This window comes from Arctopsyche grandis, chromosome 10, assembly GCF_051622035.1.
Source record: "Arctopsyche grandis isolate Sample6627 chromosome 10, ASM5162203v2, whole genome shotgun sequence".
Lineage (NCBI taxonomy): Eukaryota > Metazoa > Arthropoda > Insecta > Trichoptera > Hydropsychidae > Arctopsyche > Arctopsyche grandis.
In genome coordinates, this window is record NC_135364.1 from 5,444,493 (window position 1) to 5,462,412 (window position 17,920).

Here is a 17,920-nt window from a genome sequence, read left to right on the forward strand (position 1 = left end):
GAATTAGACCTGACCCAAAACTCTTTGAACAGCAAGATTTCATGAAAGTTTTTCAACTTTCATATGAAAAAAACAGTCAACAACACGTATGTTGGAAGCGAATGAAGATAACTGGAGGGGGGGGGGCGCTCATACTTACTGTATTATGAAATGTGTACGACATTGAAAGTGGTAGTTGTTTATTCAGATGTTAAACATACCTGCGCACAAGAGCGAGCCCGTTTCTTCGGAATTCGCTCGTGCAACGGTAGAACGAACAACAGACACTTCTCTGCACATACCCACCATTAATTTATCCGGAATTCTATTGTTCACCAGTTAATCTTCGGTGTTCTGTGTGTTGTTGCGTCACAGTAGTAGTAGTAACATGCGTTGACGCATCGCGAGCCACCGCTTCCGTCCAACGACTACTGGGTTGCGGTCCGTTGCACCTCTCATTGTTCACGCTCCTTAGCACACATCCGCACACAGTTACTTGCCCACTCAATTCCAACTCTAAAATGCTCAATTATACCTCGGCATAACATTCTAACTCTCCTTTGTCTGCCGCTCTTCAATACAGAGACCCAGAACTTTTCCATCGAAGGGACCTGGGCTACTGTCACCCTGTCCCACCTGACCCAGACTTTGGTTCCAGCTAAATTCGCATTAAACTGCTCACACGCGGAGAGCTTCATCGTCAAATATCATATCCAGAGATCCTATGTTTCAAATATCTCAGTCTTAACCTCATTTCCGAGAATCTTTTGACAACTGAACTTCTTCATTGCATAATATATGTATGTACCATATAATATCGTGATTATAATGTCCGGTCCATTGTTTGATAACATTTAGAAACGACGAACACAAATAGGATCATCTGATTAATGTTCTGTGCTATGAATAAAAGCCACTCAATCTGCTGGTGGGCAAAAATCTTTCAACGTTGTTTTGTCCATTGTTTTTATGCATATTCTCGAGACGTTTATGCATTGTCATTCTACTCCACCTGACCCAGCCTTGAAGCAAGCAAATTTTGCATTATTAAATTGAACTGTTGCTCTTTCTGTTGGAACCGCCTATTCCTGGAAGGTGCTGGTAATAGATAACTACAGCAGCAAGCTTTTATCTACAATCTAGCAATAAAATTTTATCTACGTTTAAGTAATAAACACGTGTTCTTTGAGTGCTAAATATTTCAGTTGAAATTCTCAGTATCCGTGTACTTCTTCTGGGTGTGGATGCAAGAATGATCAATTATTATACGTCTCCTTTGTCTGCTAACTTGTATATAGATACATACATCGTAGTTTACGTTTAATTCGGTCGTTATCTGTAGCAGTCACTCAATCACAAACCCTCTCCCTTCTGAAACTACCCACCCCACATCAATACCTCAATCCCCCTCTACGAATCAAAGTCTATTTACCCAACATTTGAATAGAGGTGAACGCTCCATGTAAAGCGCGACGTACGTTGATTTAATTCAAGTTGAAATATTTCACGTCAGCGTATTAAATGGAAGGTTCGAACAAAGAGCTTCTCCGGTGGCCAACTTTCCCGTTACTGCTTTCACTCCGTACTACGTTTCACAACTTGACGAATCTTCGATTCGCACCGTTTCAAATGCGATGTGTCGTAATAGGAAACCATTTTTTTTAATGATGAAGGTCACAGCTCTTTCTATGGGTCTTATCGTCGGTTCGCTTTCACGTCGGAGTAAATATTTTGATTACGGCTTTAAGAAAATTTATTCGTTTCGATTGAGCGTATATTGTGTGTGGAGCGTGTCATTGATAAGGTTTGACCGCTTGACATTATTTGAACACAACAAGTTTTTCTGCTTTTGATAAGTCGCCAAGGAAAGGTCATCATACCAAAAAGTCCGTCATTCTTTAGCGCGTTGTATAAACGATTTCCCCTTTTTTATTAGAAAAGTAAAGGATTTTGTCACGTTTAGGCGCGCGTGTCTCCCCTTTGTCTGCCATCATTAGCATCCAATAACGGCTAATTAAATCCGTTCACTCGGAATAATGCTATCACCTTTATATAATCACACACGTCCACTTTAAGATCCACAATTTTTTTCTAAACATTTGCATATTCGAGTGCTCCAATTTGAGTTAATACGCTGTCACAATCGATTACATATTCCATTAGCGATCTGCGCTCGCTTTCTTTGTTGACTTCAAAATCACCATACTAGAAAGCAATCTGATGATAGGTCTCCCTCGATGGTCATTTATATGCTGGTATATGTCCCAAGTGAGGTAAAGTGTTACGGCTGGGTTGACACGTGAAGGTCGCCGAGTTTACTAAGTAAGTAGTAGAAAAAGAATGCGCGTTTAATGAGTTGTAAACGTGTTAATCGTTCTCAGTTGCGGATGCGGTTTCGAAAAACACGAAACGAATGAAGCGGGTCCCATATCGTTGGCTTTTGCTCCATTTAATAAACACACAATGTTGTTTTATCAAGCGGTTTCGAACACTGACATATTTGAGATAACGGTGGAAAGCTCTCGCCCTCCATTTCGATAAGACGCCTTATCGCACGCGTACATGTAATATATGTAAAATATTGAAGATATTTGACTATTGTTGTTGTGATGATGTGTTGTTTATGTTCTGCGTAAGCAATCTCGCACATTTTAATGAGCGGTTCGTCTCCCGGTCGGATCTGTGTCGCTCTTGTCGCAATCGACGTTTCAATTTATCATGTTGTACAAATATTTGCGTTTGTTTATTGTCGTCGGCGTGTTATTACAATCGGGAGTCATTTGCTCATTGTCGAGTGTCGTTTTTGTGTGTTTGTTTAATAAACAAGTGGATTATTTCGAAGCACTTCTCCCGATCGATCTTTTCGAATACCTCTTTATATCGATGTCCACCGTTCAAAGTGCATCTAATAAACTTCCTACGTTACAATGGTCATTTTTCAACGAACTTTTATTTAAAATATGTAATTCGATTTTAAATCGCGGCGTACGTTCGTATTTTACTCTTTGCCGATTTCCCTTCTGGAGATGACAAGTCGTGACTCCATCGTAAGTATTTCAGCTGACGCGGTACGCTCTCGTATCGCAATGGGTTCTTAATTTATTAATATGTCAGCAATTAACTCCACATGGAAGCGATAAATAATAACGCAAACCGCGGGATCACCGCGCACATTCCGTAACCTGTTTTTGCTCGCGATAATTGTGTAAATTTAGCAGACAATCGTACAAAAACGGCACGCTCATTATTATTTATATTATAATCGCCGTCGATACGAATCGAAAGAGGAATGCATTTAATCGTACGCGTACGTAATATTGCACATTTTTTACACACACTAGCAACGGTCAAGGTGGTTTTTTTTCCCGCGCCAGCCGAGACTGCGACTCTATCTAGTTATATTATTTAATATATTTGCACTGGGCGATTCCTCATTTGAATATTTATTCTCCGTCGTGCATTTAAATTTTTTGCAACATTTTCCCGTTCGTCTTCGGCACGAAAATGATTACACATTTACATAATGTAATGCGAGCGGCGGTCTACATATTTTAGAACAGGCGTACGAGTGCGTTTTAATCGGTTTGAGAGTGTGTGTGTGTATGTGTGTTTTTTTTTGTTATGCAACGAGAAGAGAGGAGAGGGAAGGGAAGCGAAGTGAAGTGAAGGGAAGGGGAGAGTATGGGTGTTGTGTGAGTTTTTTGCACCGATTTCCACCGAAAAAGTATATGGTCATTTGGCCGCGGGGGAAGTGAGTTGGCGCGACTGGTGGCGTGTGTGAGCGCGAGAGCGAGACAGCGCCGTACGCGGAGCAGTGTGTCTCTCTCTGGTTAGTGTCACTTGTTGCGCCCCCGCCGCGCCCCGCCAGTCGGCCGCGCCGTCGCTACGGGTCGGACGTGCGCGCTCTCTCCTCGCTTCACTTCACTTCACTCCACGTCTACTCTGTTCGAGACGAGTCGAAAGCGACACGACCACTGAACGCGCCATTTTATTCCGCGCCCGACCCGACCCGTTCTTACATAACCCCGCTTCTGGATACGGATACCTTACTATTTGGATACTAAACCACGTACTACGTACAACCACAACCACAACCACACCGCTTCGTACATCGCAGGTACTTACTAGTTACTTCGCTTCGACCACCTTTGGATTATTGTGCTCCACCAACCACCCAACCACCCACCACCCATTTAGTGCAATGTGCCATTTCGACGACTCTAGTGATCCGTTCCAACTCAATTTGCACATATTGAGATATGTATATACGTATGTGTTTAGTGTCGATGCGCGAGTGGCGAGTGGCGAGTGGGCGACTGGAAGTGAGTTTCGAATATGCGACGCGCGCGCCATCTCTCGCCACCGCCGCGAAGCGACCGTGCGAATTTTCCACACTTTTGGAATTTAAACGTTTCTTTTATTGTTGTGCGCATTACTATGTGCAAACTTATAATTGTGTATATTTTAAATTTGTCATATTGATTCGTTCGGCGAGTTCGTTAGCCGTTCAAGGTTAACTTTCCGCGTTCGACTGCACATAACTCGAGCGTTCATCGTACGGCCATTGTCGATTTTGATTCGTTTCCTAATTCGAACGCCCGGCTGTGTCCGGGATGTGTTTTTTCGTCTCCCGACTGTTGGATTTTTTCTAATCGAACGTTTCTAGTTTTCTCAATACGAATCAAACGCTTAAACGATAATCATTATTTAAATTAAACGAAAAACAAATGAATCACAGTGTCGCCATTTTGAAATGTATTTACCGCTTAAATCATTTATAGTCGCCATTTTGAATGACCGAAAAAACTATGTGGCTTATTTTCGAGCACTCACTCTCTCGAGTTGAACTTTCAAGTGATGCAGGCGCCTTGCAATGGTTTTTTTTCAAGTAAATAATTCTCAAAATAGAAGAAGTGATCAGACAATCAGTTGTGAAATAATTCTTTGCTTTATTTAAAACGCTGGACTCTTTGTGATTGCTCGGGTTCTATTCAGTGTGAACCTTTATTATTTACAAATGAGACAATATCGTTAAACCGTAAAGTACCGTTAAGTATACTTGTCAAGCTTAGCTCTATGCGTTAATTTGATACAACTTGATAAGACTTCAACGCAGTATATAAATCACTGTTGAACAACTTTCATTGGCATTAATTAGTGTTCAAAAGCTAGCATTTTCTCTAACTACGGCAAAATACGCAATCGCTTAATCTTTTCTAAACGAGTTCTTAAGCAATTGAGTCTTTTGTTGGGTACTCTCGTGTTGATAAAATTGTATTAACTGATCGACTATGTCCTATTGAATTGTCAGTAACGGGATTCTAGCTTAAAAGCTTAGTTCTGATTGTTCAAAGAATGTCGGAAAATTCTGTAATGCTATCTATATATATATATTTATATTCTTTGTTCCAAGAATGTCGGAAAATTCTGTAATACTGTGTATATTTTTTGTTCAAATAAAACAAATGGAAAATGACTTTCGTATGTCTCACGAAGAAAAAGTGTGGGATAAACTTCCCCTCACATTCAACGGAACTCGTTCGATTATGATGTTGTTTTTTTGATGTTCGACATTAATATTGATTACGTTTCAACAGTCATTCGCGGTTTAAACATCGCGTTCGTCACACATTCGCGGTTATGACATTTTTTTTCAGTAAAATAGTTTCTACCAAAAAAAAATCTTTATCGCGCCCGCGAGACCGCAAACTTCCGTTTATACTGAATGTGAATAATCATCGCATTGCTTTTTTTATTTTTGCTCGGTTCGATATCGCTTATATCTATCTGATCGCATTTTATCTTTTTCACTGTCGGCCGACACGAAACGAAAGTGCTCTTGTAATCCGGGTCGATTTCTCCCAGCAATAAAAGTTCAACGATATCGATTTCTTTGCGGATTCATCCGAGTGCTTCGCGTTTTGCTGCATCGCTTTGTCATTTTTTTACGCGAGTGATATCACCGTTGTTGTATAACGTGTTCCAGTGTCAGAAGTGATACAATCTGTACCGTAACAGTGGATAATCAAAGTGTTCGCAAGGAAATGGAAGATTTTAATAATACCAGTGCCACAACAATGGATTTAGTGTAACGGATCTGTGCGCTTGGAACGTTCGTCACAATGTTGCATTATTTGTGTGAAGATGAGTGTCGAGGTGCTAAAAAAGTGTGGCTGTTATACGGCAATTGTGACCAACGCTGGATTATATCAATGCCATTTTAATGGCATTTGTGTAAATTGGAGCCAGGTAATGGATACAGCTACGTTCAACGACGCACTATTTTTGTGCGGTTGAGTGTTACAATTTTACAAATGAATTTAGGGATTCAATTGTAATTTTTATGTATATAAATGTGATACAGGCCAAATTTTTTATAACTCTGTATATAGATTTTCTTCAGACAATATTTACATTCAAAGCGATAACGCTCCCTCAGATGGTAGTAGCGTTTTGCAAATTGTCTTCGAAAAGTCGTTGAAAATGCTATCGAATAGCACCTTATATTATGATATGACTGTTAGTTTAGTTAATCTTTGACTACACACAGCTGCAGAGAAAAAAACTGCAAATCAAACAGTGTAATATCCGTATTAAAAAACCAAGAATGTATATAAAAGTGAACCAACTGAGGTGAAAAGTCGAAATTGAATGTCACTGGTATTAAGAGATAACCCAGGAATGTGTAATTTGAATAGGGGAGAAATGAAAGCAGGTACAGAGAAATATTGACGAGGGTTGAGTCTATTGTGAAGTAATGCTTAAGAAAAAGAGACTTTCAACCGAAGAAACAACACGCCGCACAATCAAAATGTCGGCATTCACAAAGCATTCAGTATGCGCAGAGCAGATTCGCTAACTGGCTCAGACTAATGAGGGTGTGCATCGAATTGCAAATTCACCCTTTGTCGTGCACCACCTAGCACACCTAGACCCCCCTCCACCCGAATGGCGTTTTGTTTTGGCGCAAGACGTCAATCCACGACCCCTCCGAAATGCACCCCTGCAATTCGGGGAGGGAGAATACTCTCTGCACCTGCCGCACACTGCATTCCTGGTCGTACCGTATCGATCGCACCATCCACTAAACTTCCATCTATATTCGTCGCGGAATCCCCTACACGTCTCTGTACCGTAGCCTAGAGTGGTGGGATTGTGATATGTATATCTGTGTGATCGGTTTACACGACAAGTTACGAGCGGCTCGCAATGCTGCCTGCCTGGCTGTGGCTCGACCAAATGTGGAGCACCGGTTCATAACGGTTCCTTCTGAATCACCGTCGTCGTCGTTGTGGTCTTCGATGGTGCATGCGGCATGCAAATGATGTCATACCGAATAAAAAATACACTTTAACACCCACCACATTTGTCCTACAACTGTGCCACTATGCTCCGATCGTAAATCTCTCATTGTAGTGCGAGAGTATATATCTTGCTCCTTCCTTCGCATAAATTCCAGCATGTGCGGATTAGTCTCGTGTTTTTGTTGCAAATTGTCCGGAAGCTATGTGAGAATATAAGCTCACAGCTTAAAATGATTACACGGAACTGACCTGTGTACTATATTTATAGTGGTCTAACTTTTAGGCGTTGTACACACGATAAACTAATAATTTTCACGCTCAAACATAAATTTTGAAAGGATTCTGGAAATTGTCTTGTCCTGACTTTGGCTGAACGCAGATGGAGAGAGCACCTGGCATGTTGAAAGACTAGATGTCGGGTTTCAACTTAGAAGTTGATTTTAAAAGGTTTTGCCTTACAAGATGACTCGTTAATGTTGACTTCTAAATCAATTAAAAGTTTTGTACAATCTGTGACTTTCGTATTTTGTCATGAAAGAAACTCCACAAACTTTTTTCCTACATAATATGGCTAAATAACAATAAGGGCGAAAACACACAGTGGTGAACGGCGCATTGTATGCATGGCTCCTCGCTGTGGGTGGTCTCCTATATTTATTCAAATTTGGGATACATCGTTATCGATCACTGTCAAGCAAGGATAAATACAACAAGCATAAAATTTTACCGAAAAATGTCCAACGGGCGGGACGTGCCGCGCCGGGCGTTCCATGAATGCCCGACACGGCTCATTTTTTTTTCACATGTTTTAAAGTACATATCTAAAAAAAATCAAGTGCCGTGTGTTTCCGCCCTGGTGATATTTTAAGTTTTTATTGTGTACATATATACTGTGTTCTGGGGTTTATTTTTAGAACTCCTGACAATCTCATTAAAAATAGAGACGTCTGGTAAATATAAGGGTCAGGCTATACAACTATACTATATTTTATTTACAAATTCGATTGAATAAGCCTGACGATTTGTCTGAAAACATCAAGTCCCCGAAATCTTTCTTAGAAAAGGTTGTGCGCTTCAACTGGTAAAATTATATTTATTCATAACCTGACGATTCAGTAAAAAAACGTAAAATATGAAAATTCTACCACAACGTTGCTTTCGAGCAAAATTGCAAAAGCCAGTCGGGTTTCGGAAACCAGTGATGTTTGTAGACTTGTTGTCTCACCTCACACAAGACTTTCTAATCTTGCATCTGTCTGGCCTTTCTGGTATAATGCGCTCGATGTTGCAATGAAAGTCTACGTTCGCATTAGAGGTCACGGTTTATGAGTACACCGTTCGACACGAGCCATAGGCGAACACACACGTACCTGGCGTAACATTTTATATTATACGAGTTAATGGGGTGGTTGATTCGTAATTACGTCGCAATTGTTTCCCTTCCCCCAATTCGATTCCAGATACCGGAAGCCGTCGCTTTCGGCAAACGCATGACCCCTCCCGGGGGAGTCGCCTTTGACATGAGGCATTTTTCGTATACACAATGTGGAATTAAGATGGGATGAATATACGACATTGTCGTTCTCACATAAAAATAGATACGGACTATTATAACGTGAGTCACGTCGTTACTCTGTCGTCATACGCCGGATAAGCGCACATCTTCGTTAGGCTTTATCCGTAAATTACGCCAGTCTCGACGTGACAATGCGGCCATTACGAGAGATTGCGTCTCGGCCATTTGCAAACAATCGCTCACCGGCGATGGATCGAGTTGGAAATCGTGATGCGGTTCCCCTCTCTTCCCCGCCTCTCCTCCCCCGCTTCCAGTGGGTTTGTTTTCTTTTTTTGCGTTTGGGAAGTTTCCCAGGCCCGCGCGCGTCTCAGTCTGTTTTCCGCAGAGACGTCCGCATTCTGCGGCGTCTTTGGGTGCGCGCCAAATGCTCTACAAATTCCACAACAGTTTTCTCGATTTCCTCGATTGTTGCCGTGTGCCGGTCGGTGGCACGCGGCCGAATTGACGTTTAGCGATTTATTGGATTCGTAGACCCCAATTCGAGCGCTATTGTGATCTAGATTCCTTTGTCGTGTAAACGCGTCGGAATTGCACTTGTCGTCGCGGGGGTCATTTACCCCTAATTACGTAGATAACGCTGCGCTCGTTTCTGCGTCGGATTTTTTCACGCTGGTTTTGTTTGGTTTTGAAAAGCGTAGGGAAATTTGATTATCTGCACGTTCGTCGGTGCGGAGTTCGAAGTTTTGTTGACTTTGAAAGAATGTCGAGGACGTGCATTTATCGATTCTCTGATTCTCCTCAGATATATGGAAGTAAAATTTCACTTTGGTTTCAAATAATCGGACAAATAAAATATTGTGAACGAGGATTTTTTGGGAGAAGGGCTTTAGGGCAAATCACAGCACATTCTTGAATTAGTTTTATTTAAATAGTATTTGCTTGATTTTGCCGAAGCTGACAATGAACTCGGCCGGAAATGAACTGGTTTTTTTAGTACAAGTTGCTTATAAAATATTTCAAAAAAATTAAAAATCATTTTTTCAGCACTGTTGGATTGAATATAATTTCAAATTTATACATATACAGAGTAGTATGAAGAAAAAGTTGCATCCACGGTTTGAATATAGCTCCACCACCCCCGCTTTCCCTCAAAAATTCTTAATTATGCTAAATTCAGGAACTCGGTTTCAATTGAAACTAAATGAATTACTTAATGAATGAATTACTAAATGAACTTTTAGCTTTAGCGGTGTTCCTTATGAAAATTCATATTTTTATAGTTTACTGCTAAATGAAAAGTCTTCCCAATTGTCCATTTTTTTTAATTTCAATTTTTAAGTTTGGAATAACATCTTTGCATTTATTATTACACCAAAAAACTGGATTTTCGTTGCACTCAAAATTCAACGATGTGGTGACGACTTTGGCGCCTCCCACCCCCTCATTTCGTACGGTACAATTGTACGAGTTTAGCTATAACCTAAGTTAACCAGAATCATGGAATTGCTAATTTAAATAATTTTCATTGGAACGGTTCTTAATGCTTAAACGAAACAGCTCTGTATGTTTATTTTAAGAATGTATAATATCATGTATTTATTTATATTTTGTTTCTCGTGTAGTGCACTCGTCGTTTTGGAGCAATCTGTAAGACGAGTGTACGTGATTTATTGAAAATAAAATAAAAACTCTTTGGTTAAAAGATAAATGATTCTCACCTTTTTTTGTAGGTTTTCATACATATTTGAAAATCCTACTTTTGAATATATATATATGTTACACCGAATCCATGAAATTGTCTATTACAAGCATTCGGCAAGAGAATTGCCGAATGCGTGAAAAATGCAAGCACGTTGCCCAGTTCACGGATTCCGTAAATTCTTTGCCGAATGCGTGAACTGGACAGCGTGTTATATTATAACCAAGTGTCAAAGTGACAGCTTAATAAGAATGTTTAATTTACATATTATTATGTATAATATGACTACATACATATGTTTCACTGTTAAAATATTGATCAAAATGTATAAAAATGGCATTAATTTATGTATAAGTCATATGAGATGATCGAAACATATGTATGTAGTCATATTATACATAATAATATGTAAATTAAACTAAATTAAACATCCTCATTCAGCTGTCACTTTGACACTTGTCCACGCTGTCCAGTTCTAAAAAACAACACCGGAGCGCTGCTGTCTATTTGCCGACTCCATGCTTTGAGCAGACAAATTCTTGCCGAATATACACATTCGCCAAAGAATTTACGGAATACGTGAACTGGGCAACATGCTTGCATTTTTCACGCATTCGGCAATTCTCTTGCCGAATGCGTGTATTAGACAATTTCACGGATTCGGTGTAACATATACATATAAGCATCGTTTAGAGCTTTCGAAAAGTTCGCGGAATGCTTTGGGAAGCTGTGTTCCCCCGGATGCTACTACTCCACTTAATTGCAAAGGCATTTATGTGTTTATTTATTATTATTTTTTTTTTTATATTATATTCTGTGAATGTGTGTGTGAGTGTGCGTTTGCTTTTTAGGTGAGTGTATGTATTTGTGGTTTATGTGTGTGTGTGTATTTGTGGTTTATGTGTGTGTGTGTGTGTTTGTGTGTGTGTGTGTGTGTGTGTGTGTGTGTGTGCGTGCTTGCGTGCTTATGCACGCATAATCATGCGTACATGTATGTTTACTTGAGGTGTGCGTGGCACATCTCATTCGCACGGCACATCTCAGGTTTTGTTTCCTACCGCATGCGCGCTTTATGTGTTCATGCGTTGTTGTTAATTTTGTACTTGGTTATGTACAGTGTGGTTTTTTTATTAGAACAGTGATGTGCGGTTGTTCTTGTGCGATATTCATGAACAACCGTCTCGTTCTCCGACGAAAGGGTCCCTTGGACTGTATTCGTCGGAGGGGGGGGGGGTGGCCTCATGTTGAGGGCTTTAAGGGTCAAATTCCGTGACCTTTAACCCTTTGAGGAGTACGGCCGTACGGGTACGTGCAAAGTAAAATGGCCCCGCCAGAGTACGACCGTACTCGTACGGTTTGACACGTTCAATCACTCAAAATACTCTACCTCTCTCATTGTTCGACATATTTGCATCTCGTTTTTTTTCAAGTGTTGCTGAGGTTTCTCTTTCACTCTTGTGTATATATATTTTTGTATTCGAATAAAGAAACCAAATTTAACGAGGCGTGAAAGCCAGTTAAATTTTTATGACTGAACATGATGACAATTTTTTTTCTAAAGTAATATTTTCCACATGTAAAAACTATAAAATATGTTCCGAACGAATAACATTGAAACCTCTGACTAAATTTATTTCATTTGACCCTCATAAAAATAATTTACCGTAAAATTATAGATTTATTTTCGAGAGAATTTGGTTCGAGATGCAAGGCAAAACCGCCGCCGGGCAATAAATCAATCATATAATCGAGCGAAATATGTCAACTTTAAAACTTCCCACAAAATAAGAGTCTTCGCTCGGATTTTTCAAGTCAGTTGATTCCGAAAAAAAAACTCGTTTCTGGTGTTCAAATTAACTCACTACTCAAAAGGTTAAAGCGGGCTTAGAAACATATAAGTTAATCGACACTATTAAAATGTAGTTTGTATCTATATTATACTAAATTGATATGTAAAACAAAATGATTCATTGTTGTTTGTTTTTCATTGCAGAATCGAAGAAAGTCGCCAAAAAGCGGAAGGACGATGGCGAAGTGTCTGAAAGTGTGAAAGTGATCGAAAAAGAAGTGAAACAATTGTCGAAACCGGCCGTGTCGCCGGAGTGCGAAATCGTAGAGGATAAAGAAGATACCTCGGAAAGTGCGATCGTGATCGCCGACGAGCCAGTGTCGGAAGTGATCGAGAAGTGCGCGGCAAAGGAAGAAGATAAGGATAGAGGTGTAGTGATAGAAGGCGAAGAGTGTGAAGTGGAGGAAGTGGCGTGCAGTAGCAGTAGTGGAAGTGGAAGTGAGACGCGCGTGACGGCGGTAGCAGCAGCGTCGGGGGTGGGGGGCAGAAGCGAGGGCGGCGATGAAGTGAGGGCGGCGCGCGCGCTGGAAGACGCGGCCGTGGCGGCTGTGGCTGTGGCTGCGGCTGCGGCTTCGGCTGCGGGGGCGGCGGCTGCGGTGGGCGCCGTGGGCGCCATCAGCGTCGGCCGACGGGACGATCGGGATGTCGCCAGGATGGAGGAGGGCGGCCGCCTCTTCCCGGACGATCGCAGCGACTCCGGAGTCAGCAGCCTGAGGAGCGCCTCGGGCGACGAGAGGTCCGGCTCGCGGTCGAGCGCGCTCAGCGCCACCGACGAGCACGACACCGCCAGCGCCACCATCTCAGCCACCTCCACCTGCACCCCAACGCCCACCCTCACCCCCATCCCCAACTCCAACTCCAACCCCAACCCCAACCCCAACCCCAACCCCGTCGCCGGTCGGCACCTGCACTCGGCCTCCGCCTCCGCCGCGGCCGCGAGCACGCCGCCGCCCACCCTGCTGATGGCGCATCCGCACGCCCATCCGCATCCCCATCCCCATCCGCTGCCCCACCAGCTCCCGCTGCAGCACCAGTTGCCGCACCAGCATCAGCACCAGCACCAACACCAGCATCAGCATCCGCACCAGCATCAGCATCAGCTGGCTGCGGCTCACCAGGCGGCGGCTTCGCAGCCCCATCAGCCGGCTGCGCCCCCGCCCTTAGCGCACTACCCGCAGGCGCCCCTCATGCATCTGCCGCCTCCGCCCTCGCTCTACGCCCCGCACGACCTCATCTGGCCCAAGCGGTATCCGGATGAATACATCGACAGGGAGCGACACGATCGCATGCTAAGGTATAACCCCCTAGATCCTCTTCACTAATATTTTTTATTTTTTATTTTATTAATTGAAAAATCAACAGACAGGATGTACATAGATATGTATAAAAAAAACAAATAGTAAATAAATAATATATGTAACATCCGAGTCCAATAATAGATTTTTACAAAAATAAAAAAGATAAATATGAGGAAAACAAATTAAAAAGTAAAGAATAAAGGCTTGACAAAATATGTAGAACATTGCATAATTAAACTATAGTATTAAAATATTTGGAAAAGGTTATAAAATAGAATATAAGAAGAAATTAAAATTTACAAATATAAAACAAATGAAAAAGGTAAATACAAAATAAACAAATGAAAAGGAAAAGAATGAAAGCTATAATATGATTAAATAGCACATTACATAACTAAACTAAAGTATAAAAATATTGGAAATATTGGAAAAATAGAATAGGAGAAGAAATGAATCAATCGGTCAAGATTCTCTTGATGTTAGGCCTGAATTGATGTAGGGAAATACCAAATAGATCAACCTCATTCAGCTCTCCGTTAAACATACGATAAACGCGCTGCAGATAAAAATATTTTTGGGAATTAGTATTGAAATGATCAAGTGAAAAGAGTGCAACGCGTCTAGAGTACCGAACTGGGATTCTGAGATTAACCTTATTCAGTAAATCAGAACAATCAAGGAAACCATTTATGAGCTTAAAGAAGAATATAGCATCAGTATGTCGTCGCCTGACAGAAAGATTTTTAAAATGTCGGAAACAGTAGAATGGGTATAGGTAGGAAAAAGGTAGCGTAAGGATTTAATAAATTTAAGTTTCTTGAACTTACTCAATACAATTAATATGGGATAAATAAAAAGGTGACCAGATAATTGAGGCAAATTCAAGGTGAGACCTTACAAAGGAAAAATAAAGTAATTTTGGTACATAAGGATCATTAAAGGGTTTTGTAGAGCGGAGTAGGAATCCAAGAGATTTAAATGCTTTGTTGGTAATAAAAGAAATATGTTCAGAGAAATCTAGTTTATTATTGAGTATTACACCAAGAAGATGACGTGTTAAGGATTGAATGATTTAATTGATATTGATTAGTAATAATTGACTTATTTCTAGTGAAATTTAAAATAGAGCATTTTTCTAGATTAATAAAAAGATCATTATTTAAACAATATATAGAGAATCTATCTAGATCTTCTTGTATCTTATGACAATCGTCTATGGTGTATATTGGTTTGTAAATTTTTAAATCATCAGCGTAAAGAAGTATAATGGAATGTTTGAAGATGTATGAGATATCATTAATATAGAGTAAAAAGAATAAGGGACCTAAATGCGACCCTTGTGGGACACCGGAAGGAATATGTCTAATATGTATAACTCCTCGATATATAATTTACAGATGCGCCTCAATTCGCTAAAAATGTTATCTTAAAAAGGGATCCAAAGTCGCTCATCAACCGTGGTTATCTGTATCCATATATAATGTATCGATGCCCCTTCACTCGCCAAAAACGCAAAAAAGTAGCAAAAAAATTGGGTTTGGTTCCAATATTCCTCGCACTTTTAGGGCTAAATCACACAGGGAAGAACGACACGTCGTGTGCTTGGCTCCCCGTTATGGGGGTTCTCCTACATTTTTTCAAATATGGGATACACCGTTATCGATCACTGTCAAGCAAGGATAAAATTTTACCGAAAACATTCCAGGGCGTGCCATGAATATGTGCTGGGCATGCCATATATCTAAAAAAACCATGTAACACGTTCCTTCCTGTGTGATTTCGCCCTTAACTTTCCGAACCCCTCCAATCCCCCCCGCCTTTGTGCAGGTTTTAGGTCAACACATTTCTGTGGAAGGGCCTATCTATAAATTTTATACCGATGGTATAACTAGATAAAAAATCAAATCACAATTTTTTGACGGGCAGAAATGTCACTGAACTAACAGATTGAAGCTTGTAAAAAGAGCTCAGGAGCCAATTTCGTCAGAAAATCTGTCGACGACACGACTAAAAATACGAAAGTGGTTTAATCTCATAATCTATTTGACAAATCTTCCGTCGATTATGTTCCGAGGCAATGAAATACTCTAACATCTCACGATACGGGATAAAACCGAGCGAGAATTATATGAGAATTTATGTGTATTTAGAAACACTCGTCAAGTAGAACCCTCTCTGGAGTTTCATAATGTAACCAACCATTAATTCTTTTTGAAATACTTTGTTTTGAATATGCACGAAAGAAGACCTACAATTTTGCAACTGACAAGTTTTTCTGAATATCCTTCCTTAAAGTGCTGACACGAATGGTACAACTTGCGTGTTTTGTTTTTTAGATAGTTTTGTACGCCATCACAATCCTTGGCAAAACTCTCGATTGTTTTCGAAAATATAGAAATATCACCGAAAACTTTTCGGTGATATTTTATCCTTATATTGATATGAGGCTTGACATTGATCGATAACGTTGATAAAATTACATGAAGATACGCCCATCCATGCTTTTCTACTTGAGTTGTCTGTTGATTTTTCAATAAATAAAATAAAATCCCATTTCAACATCACGAGCACGTCCATGCGCTACGATTCAGTGTATTCCTACCATTGGACTTCTCATTTCTGCCAATCAAATTAAGAAATCTCATAAATTAGGATCCTGAAAGTCGAACCGATCAGTTTTTAGGCCAGTGCAAGAATTCTTTAGGATAGTATTATATGCTGACAAATAAAAAAAATAGGAATGTAGTTGAATTGTAATGCTTATTTTTTTTCTATAATTTTTTGCAAGATGCAAAAACTTTTTTGCTTCCACCTTTTTTCTCTAACTATGTAATCAGAATGTTAATTAACACTGACTGACTCAAAAGCACGATATGAATAACATAAGAGTAAAAATGTGACTCAAGTGTTATTGAAATTAATAACCTTTATCGAAAGGCTTTTTTTTGTAAATTTATAGACAGTTATAATTCTCATCATTGTTATTCTTCTTCGTTTCAAAATCGTTCAATTCTTTTAATCCTCACTCAAAATATATGGATCAAAATCAACTTGGATGAAAGAAGAAAAATACCCGATTCTGCTAAGATGTTCTGACTAAATGAAATCGAGCATTTTGAGTGGACAGACAAAGAGGCACGCGGCACGTGGTTTTTTTTTTTTTTTTTGAAGATAGTTTTGCACATATAATAATGCAAAATTTATAAGAGTGTGAAAAAGATAAAGTTATAGATAAGCGTTTAAACAATTAAAATCTGACAAAACGAGTGGGGGGCGGAAAGTCAAACATATAAGGCTACAGGCTAGTGGCAAAGGGTTAGCTGTCACCGTCTCCAAATTTTTTTGGATTCTTAAACCTGTTTATTACGATTATATTTCATCAATGAATTGGCGGAAGCAATTATATCTATATTCAATTATATAATTAAATATTTATCAATTATATTTATCTTTATTATATCAATTATATAATTAAATCTTTATTCGCGGGTAAAACTGGCAAAATAGGAAAGTTTAAAAGCGATCGGAAGAATGTAGGAATTTTGTCAGACAGATTGGTGAAGTAAAGCCAGTAAAAACTTAGTCCGTGTATTCTATGCTATGGCACCCAGGCCAAAAATCCATGTATTGATACAGGTCGGACAGCTATCGATAACGGTGATTCCCATATTTAAAGAAATGTAGGAGAAACTTGTCAAAAAAATATCCCTGCGGTGTGAGATATACTTTTTCACCACAGGAGACCAAGAACGCGCCCGTGCAGCTCGATTCAGTGTCTTTGCGCCGTAGGCTAGCCGTGATAGACGGATTTCAGTACTAAAAAAAAAGGCAATCAGTGAGAAATTGCTCTCGCTATTGCGGATCGTTTCGCTTTCACTCTATGTATTCCGTGCGATTAGTATAAATTGACCTTTACGTGCCGCTCGGTGCGCAAAATGGCGATTTAATTTGCATTAGCGCTCTGGCCCATTTGTTTCATCGCAAGACACAATGCCATGAAATAGATATTTGCATTTCGAAAAAGACGACAGGTATGAAGCATGGCGTGATTGGCATAATAAAGACCGAAAGGGAAACACGACTTCATTCTTCATCGTGCTGCGGTCATTTGCATTCTGATGACGAAACTATTTTACCTTCTTTGTTCGGAATGTTATCCCATTATGTACCCGAGCATTCAATATTCTCGACTGTGATCTTGGATAGCCATTCGATATCCGAACCGTTTGCACATTGATCGATGATCCAATTTCCTAAACGGTACACACGTGGTTT

General features: G+C 40.1%; 1 protein-coding gene across 1 annotated transcript in view; it reads left to right on the forward strand.

The window, feature by feature from the left end:
* The window catches only part of LOC143917856 (uncharacterized), a 396,623-nt gene that overhangs the window by 367,521 nt on the left and 11,182 nt on the right, over window positions 1–17,920 (forward strand). The window contains exon 8 of the mRNA XM_077439464.1: window positions 12,492–13,641. Within this exon, the coding sequence (XP_077295590.1) occupies window positions 12,492–13,641 (1,150 nt within the window). The remainder of the gene's footprint in view (window positions 1–12,491; window positions 13,642–17,920) is intronic.